Genomic DNA, 26,266 nt, shown 5'->3' with positions numbered 1-26,266 from the left:
CCCTCTTTTGTTAGTTCCCTTTTCTTCAGCCCCTTATAAGAAAGATTGCAGTAAGAGCGCAGTATAACTGCAGTACACTGCAGTATAACTGTAGTTAGAGTGCAGTGCAACTGCAGTATGCTACAATACTGTGTCCACAATATCACAGTCGTCTGCAGCTACTGTACTTTTACTGCAGTTTCAAAACGGACATCTTTTTTTGTAAGGGGCTCCCCTCACTTGGCCCCCTCCTCATAATATTTTCAGCAGTGACACACTGCATATTTCCTTTCCCCCATAGACGGCGAGAGATAGAGAGAGAGAAGCTTTGCTACTGGAAATGAGGCAATTTTTCATGTCTTCACTGTGTCTTGGTGGGAACCTGGTGTTTATTACGCCCCATATGTCAGAGTGGAGGGTTCATTTCATGTGTGGAATAGTGCTTCCTACTCCATTCTATATGGATCTATGGGACATCTGCAGCATGTGTATCTGGAGAGGATCAGGAGGGGTGTGCAGGGAGGGGTAGCAGATATCTCACTGAGGATGAGCCGGACCTGTTACCTTATGATTGTGATTATAAGAGATGCTGCTTTAACTGGAGGGACTGGGGCCGGTGCAGAACCCAAAGCAGGTGCCTGCGTGACTTGACATTACTGGGATGAGAGCAGACAGATTGAGTGTTTTGTACTCTCTTAAGGAACTGGCTCCTCCTCAGGCCCAAGTCCAGAGGCTAGTGGACCATGATGAGACCTACCCCCCTGGGATTCCGCTGTTTAAGCCATGTTAGACATATTAGGCATCTCTCCATCTCTCTCCTCTCTCCTTCTCTCCTTTTCTCTCTCCTTTTCTCTCTCCTCTCTCCTCTCTCCTCTATCCTTCTCTCTCCTCTTTCCTTCTCTCTCCTTCTCTCTTTTCTCTCCTTTGCCCTTCTCGCTCCTTCTCTCTCCTCTCTCCTCTCTCCTTCTCTCTCATTCACTATCATCTCTCCTCTCTCCTTCTCTCCCCTTCTCTCCCCTTCTCTCTCCTTCACTATCCTCTCCTTCGCTCTCCTTCTTTCTCCTTCACTATCCAACAGTAAACATTACACTCACAGAAGTTCCAAAATAATAGACATTTAAAATGTTATATTATGTCTATATACAGTGTTGTAACGATGTGCAAATAGTACAAATGGGAAAATAAATAAACATAAATATGGTTTGTATTTACAATGGTGTTTGTTCTTCACTGGTTGGCCTTTTCTTGTGGCAGCAGGTCATAAATCTTGCTGCTGTGATGGCACACTGTGGTATTTCACCCAGTAGATATGGCAGTTTATCAAAATTGGGTTTGTTTTTTCGAATTCTTTGTGGATCTGTGTAATCTGAGGAAATATGTGTCTCTAACATGGTCATACATTTGGCAGGAGGTTAGGAAGTGCATCTCAGTTTCCACCTCATTTTGTGGGCAGTGTGCACATAGCCTGTCTTCTCTCCTCTCTCCTTCTCTCTCCTTCTCTGCCTTTCTCTACCCTTCTCTCTCCTCTGTCCTTCTCTCCTTCTCACTCCTTCTCGCTCCTTCTCGCTCCTTCTCTCTCCTCTCTCTTTCTCCTCCGCCCCCCGTCTCCCCCTTCTCCCCCTGCCTCTCCTCGTTCTCCCCCTCTCCCCCCCTTCTCCCCCTGTCTCCCCCCGTTCTCCCCCTGTCTCTCCCCAATCTCCCCCTGTCTACCCCCTTCTCCCTGTCTCTCCCCCTTCTCCCTCTTCTCTCCCCTCTCCCCCGTCTCTTCTCTGTCTCCCCCCGTTCTCCCCTTCTCTTCGCCTTCTCCCCCTGTAACCCCCCCTTCTCCTCCTGTCTCCCCATCTCTCCCTCTGTCTCCCCCGTTCTCCCCCTCTCTACCCCTGTAATCCACTCTTCTTTTCCTTTCTCCCCCCTTCTCCTCCTGTCTCCCCCTTCTCTTCCTGTCTCCCCTTTCTCTTCCTGTCTCCCCCTTCTCTTCCTGTCTCCCCCCTTCTCTTCCTGTCTCCCTCCCTTCTCTTCCTGTCTCTTTTCACCTTAATTCATCCAAATCTTTGTTGAGTCCAGACTTCAAACGACTGTAACTTAGTGGGAGTGTGGGTGGAAGGAAAGCCTGGGCATGCAGGCGCTCTCTGAACAGTCCCTCAGCTCATCCTATTAAAATGCCTCATTGCTTTGGCAGAGGAGCCTTTTCTTGCTGCTGGTACATATTGTTGCCTTGGCTACAGTATACATCCATTCTCCAATGCAGGGACTTACTGCATGCGGAGAACATTTTGTTTGAGGAAGTGCAGACGCAGGCAGAGCCTCCTGTACCCAGGGGACAAAAAGGGTGACATTCCAATAGGGCTGGAGGTTTAGCAGAGTACTCCTATACCACTTCTCCTCCAGCTCATCTGGCTCACGCAGACCTCTAACGTGATGGATGGGCTCAATACACATTCCAAAAATTAGAGGAGTGTGTTCACAAACACAAGCACACACACTCTCTCTCGCTTCACGCACACTCGCACAAACACACAAACACACACGCACACAGACACACCAGACCTAACTGTGTTCAGCATAACTCAAACCTTCCCATAAATCCTCAGATGACATGGATTCATGATTTATACCAACGTTGGAGTTACCCACACATCCATCAAATCTAGGTGTCAGGCTAAGTGCATGCTGTCCAGGTGTCAGGCTAAGTGCATGTTGTCCATTTGTCAGGCTAAGAGCATGTTGTCCAGGTGTCAGGCTAAGAGCATATTGTCCAGGTGTCAGGCTAAGAGCATATTGTCCAGGTGTCAGGCTAAGAGCATGCTGTCCAGGTGTCAGGCTAAGAGCATGCTGTCCAGGTGTCAGGCTAAGAGCATATTGTCCAGGTGTCAGGCTAAGAGCATATTGTCCAGGTGTCAGGCTAAGAGCATGCTGTCCAGGTGTCAGGCTAAGAGCATATTGTCTAGGTTTCAGGCTAAGTGCATGCTGTCCAGGTGTCAGGCTAAGAGCATATTGTCCAGGTGTCAGGCTAAGAGCATATTGTCCAGGTGTCAGGCTAAGAGCATATTGTCCAGGTGTCAGGCTAAGTGCATGCTGTCCAGGTGTCAGGCTAAGAGCATGCTGTCCAGGTGTCAGGCTAAGTGCATGCTGTCCAGGTGTCAGGCTAAGTGCATGTTGTTCAGGTGTCAGGCTAAGAGCATGCTGTCCAGGTGTCAGGCTAAGTGCATGTTGTCCAGGTGTCAGGCTAAGAGCATATTGTCCAGGTGTCAGGCTAAGAGCATGCTGTCCAGGTGTCAGGCTAAGTGCATGTTGTTCAGGTGTCAGGCTAAGTGCGTGCTGTCCAGGTGTCAGGCGCTAAGTGCTGGTTTGCACTGCAGCCCTCCAGTAATTCAAATTAAAAACGTCTGATTTAGTCTATCTGAATGAATGCCAATGGAGTCCTGTTTGGCGCTTCTAATTGATCTCCCATAGAGTTGTTCTAGATACTCTCCTCTCCTCTCCTCTCCTCTCCTCTCCTCTCCTCTCCTCTCCTCTCCTCTCCTCTCCTCTCCTCTCCTCTCTTCTCCTCTCCTCTCCTCTCCTCTCCTCTCCTCTGCTCTGCTCTGCTCTGCTCTCCTCTGCTCTCCTCTCCTCTCCTTTCTCCCATTCTCCCATTCTCCCCTCCACTTCTCACTGCTCCAGTCTGTTCCCAATTACCCTGGAACGAATCAAATACAAGATTAATCAATGAGAGCAACATTATATGACAACAACCATGATTAAGTGCTTCTGATACTGTTTGCACCTGGAAAGTTTTTACAAAACTTAATCTGTTTTTGGCAAAGCTGTGTGTTGTACAGTCATCAACATCAATGCTCTCTCTTCCTCTCACTTGAAATCTGAAAATCTTTACTGAGTACATTAGACATGTCATTATTAGCTCCGGCACTCTGGGATCTTGACATCAAGTACAGGATGTCTCTTCCTCTGAATGATTGTTGTCTGCCTCTGGAAAGCGTTAGCAGGTTTCTCTGTTTTTAAAGTTGAGGAGGCCATACACAAATATTTACCTGGCACCAATTACCCTGACATTATGACGACAAACACACACACACACACACACACACACACACACACACACACACACACACACACACACACACACACACACACACACACACACACACACACACACACACACACACACACACACACACACACACACACACACACACACACACACACACACACACACAGAGTAAATGGAATGTGTTTATACTGTCTGTCTGCATGCCTCCTCAAACCAGATGTGTTTTACTATTACCCCAGGAGGTTGAAACATGAGCTATTTGGACGACAAAGTTTAGACAGTTGTGGTCATGGACTCGTGAGATAACTAATCCTTGTCAGGTCGCTACATCCATCACTGTCCTCTCTCTGTAATGTCGATACACTCCAACTTCAGCCTTTTACATTCAGCCAGAAGAGGACTGGCCACCCCTCATAGCCTGGTTCCTCTCTAGGTTTCTTCCTAGGTTTTGGCCTTTCTAGGGAGTTTTTCCTAGCCACCGTGCTTCTACACCTGCATTGCTTGCTGTTTGGGGTTTTAGGCTGGGTTTCTGTACAGCACTTCGAGATATTAGCTGATGTACGAAGGGCTATGTAAAATAAATTTGATTTTGATTTGATACTGACATCCAATGTAAAATCAGACTTTTCCCCTTTAAACTCAACACCCACCATCCATCCCTGGATTTTTTGTTAAACGCTCTTCAACAAGCTTTCTTAGTGTCTAACAAGCTTTCTCTGCCCGTAACCTTTTTTTGAACACCTCCAAAACAAAGGTAATGTGGTTTGGTAAGAAGAATGCCCCTCTCCCCACCGGTGTGATTACTACCTCTGAAGGTTCAGAGCTTTAGGTAGTGAGTATGGTTAGATGGTTCTTCTCTCAGCACATATCAAAGCTGCAGGCTAAGGTTAAATCTAGACATAGTTTCCTCTATCGTAATCGCTCCTCTTTCATCCCAGCTGCCAAACTAACCCTGATTCAGATGACCATCCTACCCATGCTAGATTACAGAGATGTAATTTATAGATTGGCAGGTAAGGGTTCTCTCGAGCGACTAGATTTTCTTTACCATTCGATTTGCCGTAAATGCTTCTTATAGGACACATCACTGCACTCTATACTCCTCTGTAAACTGGTTATCTCGTATACCTGTCGCAAGTCATATACTGTATCCTATTCTATTCTACTGTATCTTAGTCTATGCCGCTCTAACATTGCTTGTCCATATATTTTTATAATCTTAATTCCATTCCTTTACTAGATTTGTGTGTATTGGGTATATGTTGTGTAATTGTTAGATATTACTTGTTAGATATTACTGCACTGTCGGAGCTAGAAGCACAAGCATTTCACTACACCCGCAATAACATCTGCTAAACACGTGTATGTGACCAATAAAATTTGATTTGATGATTTGAAGACCCACTGGTTGATGCTTACTTAACCCTCTTAGGCCTCACTCCCCCCTATCGGAGATATCTACTGCAGCCCTCATCCTCCACATACAACACCTGTTCTGCCAGTCACATTCTGTTAAAGGTCCCCAAAGCACTGGCTTCTTCGCGTGATGTATTGCTATCTCTATCTTCTTGCCCTTTGTGCTGTTGTCTGTGCCCAATAATGTTTGTACCATGTTTTGTGCTGCTACCAAGTTGTGCTGCTGCCATGTTGTGTTGCTACCATGCTGTGTTGTCATGTGTTGCTGCCATGCTATGTTGTTGCCTTAGGTCTCTCTTTATGTAGTGTTGTGGTGTCTCTCTTGTTGTGATGCGTGTTTTGTCCTATATTTTTATTGCATTTTTTATTTTTAATCCCAGCCCCCGTCCCCGCAGGAGGCCTTTTGGTAGGCCGTCATTGAAAATAATAATTTGTTCTTAACTGACTTGCCTGGTTAAATAAAGAAATAAAACATAATAATAAACTCTGACCCTAAACACACAGACTTCCTACCCTTTATACTACTGTAACGGATAGCCAGCCAGGCAGACCCAACACTCAGTATCTGAGACAGTTCCCTAATGCCTGTTCTAAACTCTCCCACTTCATCCCTCTCCCATTGTTATTTAGGGTGCCCATTCTCTACTGTTGCCCATACTGGCCTTCTCATAGCCATGCTCATAATAGCTCCTCAGAGAGGACGGAATTCTAGTGGTGGAATCTTCCACCCTGGCAACCGAACAATGAATTCCATTCAGCATGACTGTGTGGTTTCAGGGGGATTCAGACTGAAGGGTTTCCCACAAACCCCTTTAATTACCACGACCAGAGACTCAACTGCTCTCTCCATCCAGGAATGTGCTCCCAAAACCAGAAATGCTTCTGTTCCATTCAGCCTGCTCTGTGAAACTCTTCCATAATTCCACAGGCGGCAGGGGAATGAGTACTGTACCAGAGAGCTGGAAATGGGTTGATTTCCCCGAAATTAAATGGTGAAGGTTGGGCCATCAAAGACTGTATATCTGCTGAGGAGGGATGGATGATGCTTTCGGTCTGTCTGTCTTGTGTGTCGCCTCCCTGGGTACAGAGTTTACCTGCTGTTTTAGTTGTAGGGAGCTTGAGGGAGATCAGTTATTCCATGGTTATTGTACATGGTGTAATAGAAGAGAGGAGAAGAGAGGAGAGGAGGAGCGGAGGAGAGTCGAGAGGAGTGGAGTAGAGTAGATAGGAGAGAGAAGGGGAGAGGAGAAGAGAGGAGGAGAGAAGGGGAGAGGAGTGGAGTAGATTGTAGAGGAGGAGAGAGAAGGGGAGAGGAGGAGAGGAGTAGAGTAGAGAGGAGAGGAGAGGAGAAGAGAGGAGAGAGAAGGGGAGAGGAGTGGAGTAGATAGGAGAGGAGGAGAGAGAAGGGGAGAGGAGGAGAGGAGTAGAGTTGAGAGGAGAGGAGAGGAGAGGAGAAGAGAGGAGGAGAGAAGGGGAGAGGAGTGGAGTGGAGTAGAAAGGAGAGAGAAGGGGAGAGGAGTAGAGTAGAGAGGAGAGGAGGAGAGGAGGAGAGGAGAGGAGAGGAGAAGAGAGGAGGAGAGAGAAGGGGAGAGGAGTGGAGTGGAGTAGAAAGGAGAGAGAAGGGGAGAGGAGTAGAGGAGAGAGGAGAGGAGAGAATGTGAAAATGCAACAAGCTCACGAGAGTAGAGAAAAAAATAACACTGAAATGTAGTTGAACTGCTGTAAGGAGACAATACAGACACTAGACAGACTTCACACTCTGTAACAAGAGCGACGAAGAGGGAAGGAGAAAGGAGAAGAGAGGATGTGAACTGCTGTAAGGAGACAATACAGACACAAGACACACTTCACACTCTGTAACAAGAGGGACGAAGAGGGAAGGAGAGAGCAGCACCTGTCATGGATGAGGTAATGGACGTTATAGTGATGTGAGGCTCTCACACTCCTCTTTAGGAATTAGTGAGGTTTTGTCAGTGTTCAAACAGCCTGAAGACAGTGTCATCATGATGAAATGGAACGAGAACATGAAAGACTACTTGGACTCCATAACATGATCTGGCTAAAACATCCTTAGCCTTTCCTACTGGGACCCACCCCACCATGATATCTTGCTTTTCTGGACATACTTTAGATTCTCCTGCAGTAGCTAAGGCTGGTGAGATCGCTTTCCTTACCTAGCGATAATGGCATTCCCAATGCAACGACGCAACGCAGCCACCTCTAGCTTTGCCCTTATTAGTCCAGAGTGTGACCTTTTCAGAAAGTCAATGAGAGCCCAATCAGGTTGCTGCTGGTTCCACTACCTTCACATACTGTGTGTGTGGCTGGCCTTTATGAATAAATAAAAACTCAAGTACCTGCATAGAACAGTGCTGCAGCAGTAAGTAAAGTCATTATCAGTCTACTGTAGATGATCAGGTTTGTTATCATTTCATTCAAGTGCACATGTACTGTACAGTATTGTGTAGTGGAGCATGTACAGGCCATAGTCCCAGTCGGTATTAGATAGAACGCCGTTGCTGTCCTGCCCTCCTGTGGGGAAAACAAACTGTGGTAACCTAGTTACCCCGTTGGCTCACATAAAATATTTGACCTTTTTCAAATGAAATGTTCTTGTTGTCTGCTTGTTTTAGTAAATTACAAAACTACATTTAAGAGTACAACATGTCTGAAGATTACTTTTCAACATTGCCTGCTCCCGAGCGTTCTCCCTACTAAGAAAAACGTCATTTTGTAGGGCTTCCCTCATGCCCCTTTTCATGACGGTGCTAGCAGCCACATGAGTGTTAGCTAGCTACCGACTGGAACATTAAGCTAGCCAAGACCAACAACACAAACTGAATATACAACGGACTACAAGTTAAATGTGATGTGATGAAATGTTTTCCACACACATCGCTACGTTTAATACACTTGGATACCGGGTCCCCACATTTCCCACTCTCCCACGTCAAATAGCCTGAAGCCACAGGGCTCTTCTCGCACGTTCTATTTCCCTACGTGGGAACATTGCGAAACGTAGGTCGGGATTTTTAATCTGGTTACATTAAGCCACATTGAACAACACAGCAGCTTTTCGGCATGTTTTGTTATTTCTGTATAACAACAAATGTCACGTTCGTCATAGTGAGGAGACCAAGGCGCAGCGTGATAGGAATACATACTTCTTTTAATATAGGAAAACCACTAAACAAACTAAGAAAACGAACGTGAAGCTATAAACAACGAGTGCTGACATGCAACTACACATAGACAATAACCCACAAAACCTAAATGGAAAATGGCAACCTAAATAGGATCCCCAATCAGAGACAACGATAAACAGCTGCCTCTGATTGGGAACCAATTCAGGCCACCATAGACCTACAATAACCTAGACTTACAAAAACCCCATAGATCTACAAAAAACCCTAGACAACTCAAAACACGCATACCCACCCACGTCACACCCTGACCTGACCAAAATAATACAGAACACATATATAACTAAAGTCAGGGCGTGACAGCAAATCGACAACGAAGTTGGTTCTTTTACAATGGGGGTCAATAGGAAAGAATGTTTGTTTTCTCCAATTTGTAGGTGTGGTCGAGTGGAATTCCTTATTATTACGTTAATATGGACTGGAAGTACACGGTACATAGAGCATGTGGTTCTTTACTCATCAGACTTGACTGATGAGATCAGATTCCCCTCTGGGAGTAAAGATAGCTGCTCTTTCTGCAAGCCTGAATTGGTTACCTTTCAATTACTGTCTTATTGGCATCTGACAAGCCAACAACTTTTTACTAATCTATCTAGCCTTCCAACAGTTGTTGGACCATAAAGTGTTTTTGGAAGTGGAAATGTATGTCAATGTGGATGGGACATTAGTGTTGAACCTTTGTGTCTGTGTCTGTGTTACTGGAGTTGTTTTGGTGGCTTTGACATTGATGGGTTGTGAGTGTGTCGCTATGTATGTGTGTCACGCCCTGGCCATAGAGAGGCTTTTATTCTCTATTTTGGTTAGGCCAGGGTGTGACTAGGGTGGGCATTCTAGTTTCTTTATTTCTATGTTTCCTGTTTCTATGTTTTGGTCGGGTATGGTTCTCAATCAGGGACAACTGTCTATCGTTGTCTCTGATTGGGAATCATACTTAGGCAGCCTGTTTTTCCACCTTAGTTGTGAGTAGTTGTCTGTGTTAGTGGCCTGTATAGCCCTAGTCAGCTTCACATTCGTTTTTGTTGTTTCTTGTTTTTGTTGGCAACATTTAAAATTAAAATAAATGTACGCTCACCACGCTGCACCTTGGTCCGGTCATTTCCACCCTGACGACGTTCGTGACAATGAGGGTGTTTGCCGTTTGCTTTGTGATGGTGCTAGTAATGCCCTTGACTCTTCACTGTTGAAGTGTCATTCAAGTACTTAGTTTCTTTCATTAGAAGTTGACTAGCACAATCACATTTTAAATTCTCTGTGTGTTTTCTTGCAAACTTCTTCAAGTGTTGTCCAGAACTTTAAAACAACAGCCTTGTCCAAAGTGGTATTAGTTGTATTTGATGGGAAAATATTTTTAGCTGTGGCCTGCTGTTCTGGCATTATTGGGGAGAGAAAAGAAAGACAGGGAGAGAGAGAAAGGAGGGAGAGAGAAGCAAGGGATATAATAAAAAAAGAATGATGTATGTGGGTAATGAACTGTTCAATGACAGAGCAGCCCTGATGTGGTTTGGGGCAGTGGATTCTAATGAATTACTGCATTCTATGTTGATCAGGGTTTTTCAAACTGGTCTATGGATCTGTGGAGGTACTGCAGGGGGTCTGTGATTCATTTTATATTTTGGAAACCTTTGTGGGGGGCTTTTTTTTCATGAAAAATGAATTATTTTATGAATAGCTGCAACAAAATGTAATTGTGGATACCATTTTTATGTCTCTGCGTTCAGAATATAGGGAGTTAGAGGTATTTTCACAAGCCTATGCTAACTAGCGTTAGCGCAATGACAAAGTCTACAGGAACAGTTAAGTAGATAACTGGCTAAATGGCCAAAATCTCAAACTATTCCTTTTTTGTGGAGGAAATTACAGTCATTGGAATTAATTACAGGTTTTTTTCTGCATAAAAAATTCTTAGGCGGGCTGTCTAAGTGGCAATTTTCAGAATGGAAAAACAGTTTCAGTGTTTCATTTGCGATTATCCCTGACTATCTGACTATCAAAGATGGTATTATAAAAAAAATATGTACCATCTTTGAGAAGTGAAAATCAAATAAAAGCTAGACAGTCAGGGATAATTGCAAATTCCCAAAACCGGCATTCAGAGCAGGTGCCTATTGATTTGCTATACATTTTGAGCAGAGGAACATGGCATTAGCCATGGCAAAACAGAACTGCAGGAAATTAGCTTTAAACTGCAAAAATGATTCTCAGCTCCTGGCCAAACTGTAGAATTGCATGAAAATTAGCTTCAAATCTGCAACATTTTCTCAAAACTCAATGGGAAAAGGTTCTGTACATACAGTGACCAAGATACCATTCTAGCTATGTTAGAGTTTACACTTCCTCTTCCAATGAACCGTGGGGGGGTCAAAATAATGAAACTGTCGGCCAAAATTATTATTTTTAAAATGTTGATTACTTCTACTTCCCACTGGGCACACACTGGTTGAATCAATGTTGTTTCCACGTCATTTCAATAAAATTGTGTGGAATAGACATTGAATTGACCTCTGTACCCAGTGGGTTGCCATTATCATTTTTAATTTGTTTATTATTGAACCTTTATTTAACCAGGCAAGTCAGTTAAGAACAAATTCTTATTTACAATGACAGCCTACACCGTCCAAACCCGGACGACACTGGGCTAATTGTGCGCCGCCCTATGGGACTCCCAATCATGGCCGGATGTGATGCAGCCTGGATTCGAACCATGTACTGTAGTGACGCCTCTTGCACTGAGATGCAGTGTGTTTATTAACATATGATTGGGGTCTCTGGGTCCTCCTCTCTGGAATTTGTTTTCATTGACAAGGGCAAGGAAGAGAACATTCATGCACATGCATTTTTCATCAGCTGGTGATTTATATATTATATTGAGTATTTTCTCAAGAGTCTTTGTTGCACTCAGTCTGTGTGCTAGTGGGGGTGTTGGGATGATGTAGGTTGTGCTCTGCCTGTTTGCGCGTGCGTGTGTGTGTTTGTGTGAATGATGCAGCCCTGGAGCCTCCTGTTCTAATGCGATGAGCAGTACAGCAGGAGGGAGATGAGTTCTGCTCCATTGTGAGAGACAGGCAATGAGTGTGTGGTAATTTGCATCCAGACTTTAATTGGTCGAAATGCACATTCCGAAGAGGCTACACTATCAGGATGTGGATGAGTAGAGAGGCAGGTGACAGAATGTGGGGAAAGAGCTAATTGGTTTCTTCTCATCCCTCTGTTGCTCCTGTCTGTCACAGTGGGGAAAAGTACCCAATTATCATACTTGAGTAAAAGTAAAGATACCTTAATAGAAAATTACTAAAGTAAAAGTCACCCAGTACAATACTACTTGAGTAAAAGTCTAAAAGTATTTGGTTTTAAATATAATTAAGTATCAAAAGATATCTAATTGCTAAATATACTTAAGTATTAAAAGTATAAATACTTTCATATTCCTTATATTTATCAAACCAGACAGCATTATTTTCTTGTTTTTTAATTTACGGATAGCCAGGGGCATGCTCCAACACTCAGACATAATTTACAAACGAAGCATGTCTTTAGTGAGCCTGCCAGATCAGGGGCAGAAAGGATGACCAGGGATGTTCTCTTGTGGGTGTCAGGGAAAATGTATGGTGTAAAAAGTACATCCTTTTGTTTAGGAATTATTGTCAAAAAATATAAATAGTAAAGTACAGATACTCCAAAAAACTACTTAAGTAGTACTTTCAAGTATTTTTACTTAAGTACGTTACACCACTGTCTGTCCTCATGTCTTCGCTCATCCTTCTGTTGCTCCTGTCTGTCCTCATGTCTCCTCTCATCCCTCTGTTGCTTATGTCTGTCCTCGTGTCTCTGGAACGTTACTGGCTGAGTTGTTGATATGAGATTGATAATGAAAGGTCCATTCTGATGAAACTGTCTTAAAGAAAGAGGTTCCCTTCTTGGAATGTCTGTAATCCCAGCTTTCATTATTTAATGTAAAGACTGTGTGTGTATTGTCAGAAGTGTAATGTCAGTTCTTTCAGTGTGTGCAGCAGAGGAGGCTGGTGGGGGGAGCTATATGAGGATGGGCTCATTGTAGTGGCTGGAATGGAACGGTATCAAACACATCAAACATATCGAAACCACTTGTTTGACTCCGTTCCATTTGGAGCCGAGTATGCTCAAGTGTGCTGCCCCCTCATCCATCGCTCAGTAACCCATATCTTAAATCTAACATTATCAGGAAATATACAAAAGTAAGGAAAACAGCTTATGTGGGGGGTGGTAGTGATCTTGATCTTCTCCAGGCTCCCATGTCTAGCTAAGATTCTCAAATCTTTGGTAAATAAGCAACTTCGCAATTTTTTATCTGAGCTTGCTATTTTAAATATAAATCAATCTGGGTTCAGGCCAGGGCATAGCACTACCACAGTAACCACTTTAGTTGTTAGTGATACTTTAGTTGTTAGTGAGCTAAACGACTACCGCCCCGTAGCACTCACTTCCGTCATCATGAAGTGCTTTGAGAGACTAGTCAAGGACCATATCACCTCCACCCTACCGGACACCCTAGACCCACTCCAATTTGCTTACCGACCCAATAGGTCCACAGACGACGCAATCGCAACCACACTGCACACTGCCCTAACCCATCTGGACAAGAGGAATACCTATGTGAGAATGCTGTTCATCGACTACAGCTCAGCATTTAACACCATAGTACCCTCCAAACTCGTCATCAAGCTCGAGACCCTGGGTCTCGACCCCGCCCTGTACAACTGGGTCCTGGACTTCCTGACGGGCCGCCCCCAGGTGGTGAGGGTAGGTAACAACATCTCCACCCCGCTGATCCTCAACACTGGGGCCCCACAAGGGTGCGTTCTGAGCCCTCTCCTGTACTCCCTGTTCACCCACGACTGCGTGGCCATGCACGCCTCCAACTCAATCATCAAGTTTGCGGATGACACTACAGTGGTAGGCTTGATTACCAACAACGACGTGACGGCCTACAGGGAGGAGGTGAGGGCCCTCGGAGTGTGGTGTCAGGAAAATAACCTCACACTCAACGTCAACAAAACAAAGGAGATGATTGTGGACTTCAGGAAACAGCAGAGGGAGCACCCCCCTATCCACATCGACGGGTCAGTAGTGGAGAAGGTGGAAAGTTTTAAGTTCCTCGGTGTACACATCACGGACAAACTGAATTGGTCCACCCACACAGACAGCGTTGTGAAGAAGGCGCAGCAGCGCCTCTTCAACCTCAGGAGGCTGAAGAAATTCGGCTTGTCACCAAAAGCACTCACAAACTTCTACAGATGCACAATCGAGAGCATCCTGTCGGGCTGTATCACCGCCTGGTACGGCAACTGCTCCGCCCACAACCGTAAGGCTCTCCAGAGGGTAGTGAGGTCTGCACAACGCATCACCGGGGGCAAACTACCTGCCCTCCAGGACACCTACACCACCCGATGTCACAGGAAGGCCATAAAGATCATCAAGGACAACAACCACCCAAGCCACTGCCTGTTCACCCCGCTATCATCCAGAAGGCGAGGTCAGTACAGGTGCATCAAAGCAGGGACCGAGAGACTGAAAAACAGCTTCTATCTCAAGGCCATCAGACTGTTAAACAGCCACCACTAACATTTAGCGGCCGCTGCCAACATACTGACTCAACTCCAGCCACTTTAATAATGGGAATTGATGGAAATTATGTAAAAATGTACCACTAGCCACTTTAAACAATGCCACTTAATATAATGTTTACATACCCTACATTACTCATCTCATATGTATATGTATATACTGTACTCTATATCATCTACTGCATCTTGCCATCTTTATGTAATACATGTATCACTAGCCACTTTAAACTATGCCACTTTATGTTTACATACCCTACATTACTCATCTCATATGTATATACTGTACTCTATACCATCTACTGCATCTTGCCTATGCCGTTCTGTACCATCACTCATTCATATATCTTTATGTACATATTCTTTATCCCTTTACACTTGTGTGTATAAGGTAGTAGTTGTGGAATTGTTAGGTTAGATCACTTGTTGGTTATTACTGCATTGTCGGAACTAGAAGCACAAGCATTTCGCTACACTCGCATTAACATCTGCTAACCATGTGTATGTGACAAATAAAATTTGATTTGATTTGATATTGTCAATGCTTTAGATGCTAAAATGAATTGTGCTGCCTTGTTTGTGGACCTGTCAAAAGCGTTTGATACTGTTGATCATGCTATTTTATTGAACAAGTTGTCTTCGATTGGCCTGGGCTCTAATGTCTGCTCATGGTTTCATTATTTTAGTGACAGAACTCACGCCATCTTGATTGAAATACATAAAGGTGTTCCGCAGGGGTCGATACTAGGACCTGTTCTTTTCAGTATTTTTATAAATGCTATTGGTCAATCTGTTTAAAATCGTACATTTCATCTATATGTGGATGATACTATTACGTACGCAATTTCACCGACTGCTGACCTGGCTGTGACAAGGCTACAGTCTGATTTTGCAGCTGTACAGGAAGCCCTTACTGAGTTAACTTCTCTAGGGTATGTGGGACGGTATAGCGTCCCACCTCGTCAACAGCCAGTGAAACTGCAGGGCGCCAAATTCAAAACAACAGAAATCCCATAATTTAAATTCCTCAAACATACAAGTATTTTACACCATTTTAAAGATACACTTGTTGTAAATCCAGCCACAGTGTCCTATTTGAAAAAGGTTTTACGACGAAAGCACACCAAACGATTATGTTAGGTATGTGCCAAGTCACAGAAAAATAGCCATTTTTCCAGCCAAAGAGAGCAGTAACAAAAAGCAGAAATAGAGACACAATTAATCACTAACCTTTGATGATCTTCATCAGATGACACTCATAGGACTTCATGTTACACAGTACATGTATGTTTTGTTCGGTAAAGTTCATATTTATATAAACAAATCTGAGTTTAGACGGGACGCTACTGTCTCACTTGGCAAAAAGCCTGAGAAAATGCAGAGCGCCAAATTAAAATGAATTACTATGAAAATTACTATAAAATCAAACTTTCATTAAATCACACATGAAAGATACCAAATTAAAGCCACACTTGTTGTGAATCCAGCCAACATGCCAGAATTCAAATAGGCTTTTCGACGAAAGCATACGACGCTATTATCTGAGGATAGCACCATTGTAAACAAAGAGAGATACGCATATTACAACCCTGCAGGCGCGACACAAAACGCAGAAATAAAAATATAATTCATGCCTTACCTTTGACGAGCTTCTGTTGTTGGCACTCCAATATGTCCCATAAACATCACAAATGGTCCTTTTGTTCGATTTAATTCCATCGATATATATCCAAAATGTCAATTTATTTGGCGCGTTTGATCCAGAAAAACACAGTTTCCAACTTACTCAAACGTGACGACAAAATATCTCAAAGGTTACCTGTAAACCTTGCCAAAAAATGTCAAACTACTTTTGTAATACAACTTTAGGTCTTTTTTTACGTTAATAATCAATAAAATTGAAGACGGGATGATCTGTGTTCAATACCGGAGGAAAACAATGTGTAGCATGCTTTCTGGTCCCGCGCCTCTAACAAACCTGACACGTTGAGTGACTCTCGTTCAAGATGGCCGTACTTCTTCATTACACAAAGGAATAACCTCAACCAATTTCTCAGGACTGTTGACATCCAGTGGAAGCCGTAGGAACTGCAAGCAGGTCGCTTAGAAATCTGGTTTCCCAATGAAAACTCATTGAAAAGAGAGTGACCTCAAAAAAACTAAATCTGAATGGTTTGTCCTCTGGGTTTCGCCTGCTAAATAAGTTATGTTATTCTCACAGACATGATTCAAACAGTTTTAGAAACTTCAGAGTGTTTTCTATCCAAATCTACTAACATCTTATCTTCTGGGGAGGAGTAGCTGCCAGTTGAATTTGGGTATGCTTTTCATCCAAACGTGAAAATGCTGCCCCCTACCCTAGAGAAGTTAACATGGGCAAAACTAAATACATTATGTTTTCAAGTTCTCATAAGATTGACTCAGATTGATTACATCTTCACTCATCAGATGGGTCTATAATTGAACAAGTCCCTGCTTACAAATACCTTTGCATTCGTATTGACAATGATTTAAAGTTTAAAAAGCGAATGAGCTTGTTAAGAAGCTAAGATTTAAAGTGTTAAAAAAATGTTTGAAACAGATCTAGCCTTTCTAGTCAGCAGGAAGCAGATTGTGCAGTCAACCCTTTTACCTGTTTTTGATTATGGTGCTACTATTTATCAAAGTACAGCTGCCTCTATTCTTAAACCACTGTGTGCCGTTTATCATAGCACCCTTCGTTTTATCACAGGATACAGTTTTATTATTCATCAATGTATTCTTTGCCAAGAGGTTGGATGGGCCTCTTTAAAGTCACATAGATCACATCGTTACACTCTTTTTGTTTACAAAGCCCTGCTCTATAAGCTTCTGACTTACCTAACATCACTTAAAATGACAAGTTATCAAACCCTACAGAGTTACAGTAGGTAAATTGGCCATTAATTTCCTTACACCCTATGTTTGGAATAATCTCTACAAGACGTTTTGTTGGATGCTTTGACATCCCTAGGGCAATGCAGACAGCTGACAGAGGATTTTTATAATAAAGAATGTGTTTGTTTTAAATGACTGTGTTTTGTATCTTAATGTGTATTTAATGTGTATATTGTCTATATTTATGTTTATCTATAATTGCCTGTTGTATGTCTTTGTTTTTGGATTGTGCAGGGCTCATTTGTAAAAGAGACTTTAGTCTCAATTTGACTTCCCTGTTGAAATAAAGGTAATTAAATACAATTCCATTCCAACCATTACAATGAGCCCGTCCTCCTATAGCTCCTCCCACTCTCTGGTTTGCAGGGTTGTTATCCAGTCAAACAATATCACAATGTCCTAAGGAGCCTCACTAACTGACATCTATAAGTGGCTGCAGGTTCAACTAATTCTCTAGTCAACTAATTCTTACTTTCACCTCCCACACACTGGCTTTCAGGGACCTCCGGCTGTATGTATGCCAGGAGGGTTGTATGTTGAGATCTGTGGCTAGACTCCTACTCAAAATCCCTTAACATTGCTGTCTCTGATCAAGATATCAAAGGATTACAGCAATGTTTTCTGAGGCATTACATATTTCTCCATGTCACAATCAGGTATTAGCTCTCTAATACACATCCTATATGATTACACTGTGTAGTGGTGTCGTGGCTCGTGATTAGCTGGAAGGCGGGTGTCTTTGACCCAGAGAGAGATGGTCCATCTGGCGTGCAGTCTGACCCCTGGTGTGGTCGTTAGGGGGTGGGGCGGGGCGAAACAGGGTGGGGGTCACCAGCAGGAGGCTGAGGAGGACAGGAGAGGTGGGGGATGGGGGCGGGCGCAGGGACAGATTGCCATGCATCCCTCATCTGGGTTATGCAAACGGTAGTAGCAGGGAAGGAGGAGAGTGGATGTGGCAGCCTAGCTGTGTTCCGTGGGAGCTGGATGGAGGGGACGTGATTGGAGGTAAAGCAGGAAACGTACAGCCTCTGTCTCAGTCAATGTCAGACAGGACTAGAGTAGCATCAGTCGGCTAATCCTGCGCTGGATGGAGGATATGTACAGGTCTCATTACATTACTACACAGGCTTTGTTTTGGTCACTTCTCAGTCACATCTCTGAGCAGTATTCTCTTCAGACTGTACTGTAGAAAAGGCTTTAAAATGAGACCGGTGCATTTTATACATCTTGTAATGGGATCCGCGCAGATATACTGTATACTGTAACATGTGATGCTATTATTTAGCCTTGAGATCAGCGATATGCAGACATCTAATATGGCAGCTCACTGTCCTAAACTCAGGTGCGAGGGTGTGTGCGTGCGTGTGTGCATTCGTGTTTGTGTGTGTCAAGAGGGGGGTTACAGACAGATTGGGTGAGTGTCGACATGATGACAGAAACAGGAAGTGGATAGAGGAGGATGACTCATCCATACTGTCAAGTGCCTCTGAGAAGGTGTAACCACAGTGTGATCTAAATGGATGAGGACTGAGCTGGGTCTCTTTCTCTTTCTCTCTCTCGCTCTTTCTCTCTCTCTCAGAGGCTTTGAATGGCCTCATGCACAGATGAGGGAATTTCCTGTAATAGACTTCTGATTGAGGAATTTGCCTTTTGAGCACATACTGTAAGATCCGCTAAGGTTCTCAAGATAAGCCTGTCACTTCTATCGTCCGCCCTCAGGCAACAATCAGCAGCCCACTAAATGTATGTATTTTGTTCTAATTTGGTGACTTTACCCTTTTCAGAAATTCCTAAGCTGTAAATTAGCCTGTGATACTCCTATCTCATTTATCAAACAGCAAAATGCCAATTTCGGCAAGGATCCGGTGTTGCAGTACACTGCTCAGATGAGAGCTGGTTAGTTTAGGAAAGAAGCAACAATAACCGGCTCGTTGATCGAGTTATTTGACAGGAGGTGTGAGTGTTCTGGTTGGATTGGTTGGGTATTGCCATTTGTTCACTTTGTTTGTGATTCCGTTTACGGCTTTTAGAACTATGAGCAGCTGTGTTGTTTAATGATAGCTGTTAAAGTTCAAGGTAAAAGTGTTCTTTCATGGCAGTTGTGAGAACTGCGTGTGATAGTAATGTGTAGTACAATGGAGGTTGGGGGAGCTGGGGTCTAATAGTACTGTTTAATGAGAGTTGGGAGTTGTGTGTGGTAGTTGTTATTGAACAGTACTTCTGAGGGCTCTGTCTTTTTAATGCCGTATATCAATCACAAGTTAGCTTTCCTTCTCATCAGTCATGCTGTATTACATAGGCTTTAGTTTCTCTGCAGTTTTTTACCACTTTCTATAGAGAGAAGATTAAAGTTTAAGCCTATTGTTGCCTGTGCAGCTGTTGCTAAGCAACTACCATTGGATGGTATGCCGCAAAGGAACATAATAAGTTATGTTTGTCGGACTCCATTTAACCTTTGCTATCACAATGAGTTTCAAAGTTGCTGCTAGCTTCCAGTCGTTGTGAATAACAGACCAGTATGTGTTTATGACCTGTGACTGTGTATATCAGGGATGGGCAACTGGTGGCTGGCCACTTTTTTAGGCCCGCGGATCCATTTCCAATTATTACGATTTTTTTTGTGAACTTACTGTTGAGAGTTAGAATAATAGAACACAAAAGGTGAAATTTCAAATTGTGGTTGTGCATCAGCAGTTTTTCTCTTGTTATGTCACTGACATTTACTCAATTAGCCCATTTCAGCTAACATTTTTTAGATTGGTAAATTCATCTAATGGCCAGCTATCTAAACTTTTAATAATCGTGTGCGAATTACTGACCGTGGCCCCCCATTGATTTTGTTAGTCACTCATGCAGATATCATATTAAATAAAAAATGCAAACATTTCTCTCCACCCTATGGCAAAGTATGTAGAATAGCAGGAAATTAGGTGTAAACCTGCACATTTTTCTCTCTGCTCCAAAGCAAAATGTGTAGAATTGTATGGGGTCAATTTCACGCCATATGTATTGAATTCAAAATAAAATAATTTGTGAACATGAAAAATAAAGTTCAGAATGTAAACATTATATTGTCAAGGATGGGTGAAATAATGCATGTTGAAATCAAAAACCAAACAATTGAAAGAAAAATGTATAGAATTGTAAACAAAAATAAGACAGCAAAACAAAACCCCAAAACTTGTAAGCAAATCATTTTAAAGCGAGAGCAAACCTCTATGACAAATGATTAAAAAAAATATTTGAAAACGAATGCAAAAATCGTTTTCGGTTAAACATTCCCAGCAACCAATCCTATTGAATACATTTTGCCTACATTTGCTCTTGCCTGCATGTACTACCTTTGTTGCTTGTATCTTTGCTTTCAATGTCTGTTTCTTTGCTTTCAAAGCCAGTCTTTTCGATTGCGAGTTTTGTCATACTTTTTCTTTGAAGGGCGGGGTTTAGAGGGAGGTGTAGACAATGAGTCTCCATTGGTCCGCTAGTTTTGGAATGACAGTTGGTATTATTTTATTTTATTTTGAATTCAATACATATGGTGTGAAATTGACCCCATAGAATTGCAGCACACATGCTTTAGAACTGCAGCACGTTCTCTACACAATGTGGGTACGCAGACCTGCGAGCCACTGTGGCCACTCATGATGAGTTCAGATTTTTTGTGAGTCCCACCCCCATCAAAGTTGCCCATTCCTGATCCCGCAGTATCACTGATGTCACAGATTAACTTAGACAGTCACAAGTGCACTAGAAGAGTGGAGATCGGGATGCACTGTAAAACAGCTAGTCCTTCCCAAATCAAATCAAATTGTATTTGTCACATGCGCAAAAATACAACACCTTATAGTGAAATGCTTACTTACAAGCCCTTAAACAACAATGCAGTTTTAAGAAAAGAAAAAAGAAAAAAGTAAGAGATATGAATAACAAATGATTAAAGATCAGCAGTAAATAACAATAGCGGAGCTATATACAAGGGGTACCAGTACAGAGTCAATGTGCGGGGCCACCGGTGTCGAGGTAATTGAGGTAATATGTACATGTAGGTAGAGTTATTAAAGTGACTATGCATAGATAATGACAGAGAGTAGCAGCAGTGTTCCAGAGAGGGGGGGGGGGGGGGGGCAATGCAAATAGCCTGGGTAGTCATTTGATTAGCTGTTCAGGAGTTTTATGGCTTGGGGGTAGAAGCCATTTAGGAGCCTCTTGGCCCTAGACTAGGGCGCTCCGGCGCTCCGGCGCTCGGTACCTCCGGCGCTCGGTACCAGAGAGAACAGTCTATGACTAGGGTGGCTGGAGTCTTTGACAAGTTTTAGGGCCTTCCTCTGACACCGCTTGGTATAGAGGTCCTGAATGGAAGGAAGCTTGGCCCCGGTGATGTACTGGACCGTACGCACTACCCTCTGTAGTGCCTTGCAGTCGGAAGCCATACCAGGCAGTGATGCAACCCATCGGGATGCTCTTGATGGTGCAGCTATAGAACCTTTGAGGACCCATGCCATATCTTTTCAGTCTCCTAAGGGGGAATAGGTTTTGTCGTGCCCTCTTCATGACTGTCTTGGTGTGCTTGGACCATGTTCGTTTGTTGGTGTTGTGGACCACAAGGAACTTGAAGCTCTCAACCTGCTCCACTACAGCCCCGTTGATGAAAATGGGTGAGTGCTCGGTCCTCCTTTTCCTGTCGTCCATAATCATCTCCTTTGTCTTGATCACGTTGAGGGAGAGGTTGTTGTCCTTGCACCACATGATCAGGTCTCTGACCTCATCCCTATAGGCTGTCTCATCGTTGTCGGTGATCAGGCCTACCACTGTTGTGTCATCAGCAAACTTAATGATGGTGTTGGAGTCATGCCTGGCCGTGCCGTATCTGTGGGTCTGCAGACACTAGCTTGGCAGATTCATTGAATTTATCAGGTCTTACTACTCAGCCATTTGGTTCAAACTGGAGCAACAGAATTATGAAATCTAGGTAATATGGGATTCTTACTACCACAGATGGATGATGAAGTAGAGGTTGAATTGATGGTTGAATTTGAGGGTTCATAAGAGGCATTCAGTACCGTACTTCCATTTCACACAAGAAACAGAGAACACATAGACAGGCAAGCAACCCTTAGTTTCTGGCCTGTGACTAGTAACTCTACAACAAGGGAACCATAAATTGATCTGAAGTGTTGAGTGGAATGTAACAGTCTTTTTGTGTACGCATGGCCAGCTGCTCTGTAGGAAGATGGCCTGGATGAATCTGGTTTGAATTAAAAACTAAACCGAGAGCTCACTCGTAGTTCATTAATCTGAGCTCATATCAGGGGGCAGAGGTGCAGAGTAACTCCAGTCTATCTTAACCTGCCAACCTGTCCCCAGGGAGGTGGCTGCTGCCTCAGGGAGTCACAAGGCATGAACAGCAGTAGATGTCACTGTAGTGTAATTTGTGACCGACTGGCTCGATTTGGTCTCATGTAGCAAAATTTTAAATGGTGTTTTTAACATTGGATAAAATTAGAGACTCAGAGCTAGAAAATTGTATATCATACACTACAGTTAGAAACAACGGGAAAGTAATTCTGCTTTGAAAGTTGATAAACGTGTAACCTCATTTTTGAGAAAATGGCCTTTGAATGTTTTGGTACCTACTGGAGAGCTCTTCTTTGTCTATACCCATTCAGCATCGTTCATACTCTCTTAAGCTTTAGCCCCACCCATCTCTTTAAGGGTTGATCCGAGCGTTCTGTCCTAACAACAGCAGTCAAGCACCAAAACTAACTGGCTAACGTTGGCTAGCTACTTCCAGTTACAAATGAGATAACAGCTCTCTGACCATTTAGCTCACCCTAGCAGAGCTGATTAGCCTATTTTTATGTTATCCTTTTTATGTTATGCCACTATGCTGCTGGCAACAATTTATGCTTTTTTGCCAACATTTACTGACACCGGCCATATTCAATGGGTGTTGAGCGTTCGTAAATTCTTCAGTTATTCTGCACTCTGGCACACTCAGACGAGAGTGCTCTGAAATCGTAGTTGATAGCCACAGTGAAATTACCAGCTACGTCTATCACAGAGACATTCTATTGAAATGATTACTTGCATAGTGGCTAGCTAGCTACGTAAACAATGAACCATAATCCCAACTCATGATGTTACTACACTGCATGAATCTGCAGGTAGCTAACCAACCAGGTTCAATGTTAGTTAGCTAATGTTAGGCTATAACTAGCAAAGCAAACGGCTCTGAGATACGAATAATATTACTACAGTCATGGCCAAAAGTTTTGAGAATGACACAAATATTAATTTTCACAAAGTCTGCTGCCTCAGTTTGTATGATGGCAATTTGCATATACTCCAGAATGTTATGAAGAGTGATCAGATGAATTGCAATTAATTGCAAAGTCCCTCTTTGCCATGCAAATTAACTGAATCCCCCAAAAACATTTCCACTGCATTTCAGCCCTGCCACAAAAGGACCAGCTGACATCATGTCAGTTATTCTCTCGTTAACACAGGTGTGAGTGTTGACGAGGACAAGGCTGGAGATCACTCTGTCATGCTGATTGAGTTCGAATAACAGACAGGAAGCTTCAAAAGGAGGAAGGTGCTTGGAATCATTGTTCTTCCTCTGTCAACCATGGTTACCTGCAAGGAAACACGTGCCGTCATCATTGCTTTGCACAAAAAGGGCTTCACAGGCAAGGATATTGCTGCCAGTAAGATTGGACCTAAATCAACCATTTATCGGATCATCAAGAACTTCAAGGAGAGCGGTTCAATTGTTGTGAAGAAGGCTTCAGGGTACCCAAGAAAGTCCAGCAACCGCCACGACCGTCTCCTAAAGTTGATTCAGCTGTGGGATCGGGGCACCAACAGTACAGAGCTTGCTCAGGAATGGCAGCAGGCAGGTGTGAGTGCATCTGCATGCACAGTGAGGCGAAGACTTTTGGAGGATGGCCTGGTGTCAAGAAGGGCAGCAAAGAAGCCACTTCTCTCCAGGAAAAACATCAGGGACAGACTGATATTCTGCAAAAAGTACAGGGATTGGACTGCTGAGAACTGGGGTAAAGTTATTTTCTCTGATGAATCCCCTTTCCGATTGTTTATCGCATCTGGAAAAAAGCTTGTCCGGAGAAGACAAGGTGAGCGCTACCATCAGTCCTGTGTCATGCCAACAGTAAAGCATCCTGAGACCATTCATGTGTGGGGTTGCTTCTCAGCCAAGGGAGTGGGCTCACTCACAATTTTGCCTAAGAACACAGCCATGAATAAAGAATGGTACCAACACATCCTCCGAGAGCAACTTCTCCCAACCATCCAGGAACAGTTTGGTGATGAACAATGCCTTTTCCAGCATGATGGAGCACCTTGCCATAAGGCAAAAGTGATAACTTATTGGCTCGGGGAACAAAACATCAATATTTTGGGTCCATGGCCAGGAAACTCCCCAGACCTTAATCCCATTGAGAACGTGTGGTCAATCCTCAAGAGGCGGGTGGACAAACAAAAACCCACAAATTCTGACAAACTCCAAGCATTGATTATGCAAGAATGGGCTGCCATCAGTCAGGATGTGGCCCCGAAGTTAATTGACAGCATGCCAGGGCGGATTGCAGAGGTCTTGAAAAAGAAGGGTCAACACTGCAAATATTGACTCTTTGCATCAACTTCATGTAATTGTCAATAAAATCCTTAGACACTTATGAAATGCTTGTAATTATACTTCAGTATTCCATAGTAACATCTGACAAAAATATCTAAATACACGGAAGCAGCAAACTTTGTTGAAATTAATATTTGTGTCATTCTCAAAACTTTTGGCGACGACTGTGATCATACATGTAATGTTAGCTAGCTGACCTAACAACAGCAGTCACGTACCCAAGCTAACTGGCTAACATTGGCTAGCTTGCTAGCTACTTCCAGACACAAATGAGAGAACACCTCACTGACCATTTTAATCACCCTATTGAAATGGATACTTGCATAGTGGAGTCTTTTGTTAAGACATGTAGCTAGCTAGATAAACAATTCACCATAATCCCAACTCATGATGTTACTACCCTGCATGAATCTGCAGGTAGCTAACCAACCAGGTTCAATGTTAGCTAGCTACCATTGGGCTATAACTAGCAAAGCAAATGGCTCTGAGATACAAATAATGTTAATATACAGATCATACACGTAATGTTAGCTAGCAAGCCAGCCAGCTAATGTTAGCTAGCTAGCTAACAGTACACTTTAATTTGAAATGCCACAGTCATCAGACTTTTTCTCTGGCTAAACCAACTAGTCTCGTAATTTAACAATTGTATTCATATTTACAGATGGCATGCAAGTTTGTTATTAAGGCACATGAAAGTTCACATGTTCCAGAAGGCATTTCAGCCCAAAAACACATTTCGATAAATAAATAAAAAGTTTACGTTCAAATGGCTCTCCTGATGTAGTGACCCACGACATACGCCTAGTTTCCTGAAACGGGTCACATTTAGTAAACTGTACTGTGTTGTACTTTATGTGCACTGATCTGATCACACCACCTTCATCAACTGTATGTACAGGGATCAAGCTTCTGTCATGCTGGTATTATGGTATCTATGGACTGTGTGTGCCTTTCTTCCACTGAGATGACATACTGTAGGTACTATATCTCTTTTAGACACCTCGGTATCACTGCTCTGCATTGTTACTATTACTTTCCTCTTCTTTCATTTAATATGCCCGTCAGAGTGCCAGCTGAATGCCATCCCAGGTGCTCTGTTCCCTTCAGAGTGCCAGCTGAATGCTATCCCAGGTGCTCTGTTCCCTTCAGAGTGCCAGCTGAATGCCATCCCAGGTGCTCTGTGCCCTTCAGAGTGCCAGGTGAATGCCATCCAGGTGCTCTGTGCCTTTCAGAGTGCCAGGTGAATGCCATCCCAGGTGCTCTGCTCTCATTACAGCACAGTCACTCTCCTGGGGGGACGGCTCAATGACCCAATAGAGAACTACCCTGATCAGTGACGCAGAACCATGGAGAGAGAGATAGGGAGGGAAAGCGAGAGACTGCTGCAGGCACAGGAATAGGAGAGGCGGGTTGATAGTCATGGGTTGAAGGGGATTGAGTTTAGAAA

At 43.4% G+C, this 26,266-nt stretch overlaps 1 protein-coding gene across 1 annotated transcript in view; it reads left to right on the top strand.

The window, feature by feature from the left end:
* Positions 1–26,266, top strand: part of LOC120024459 (kazrin-like) — a 160,710-nt gene that overhangs the window by 16,230 nt on the left and 118,214 nt on the right. The window contains exon 2 of the mRNA XM_038968711.1: positions 9,075–9,080. Within this exon, the coding sequence (XP_038824639.1) occupies positions 9,075–9,080 (6 nt within the window). The remainder of the gene's footprint in view (positions 1–9,074; positions 9,081–26,266) is intronic.

The sequence above is a fragment of the Salvelinus namaycush genome, chromosome 2, assembly GCF_016432855.1.
Source record: "Salvelinus namaycush isolate Seneca chromosome 2, SaNama_1.0, whole genome shotgun sequence".
In the NCBI taxonomy this organism is placed as follows: Eukaryota; Metazoa; Chordata; class Actinopteri; order Salmoniformes; family Salmonidae; genus Salvelinus; species Salvelinus namaycush.
Note: the sequence above shows the minus strand (reverse complement) of the source record. Positions and strands in the feature narration are given on the sequence as shown.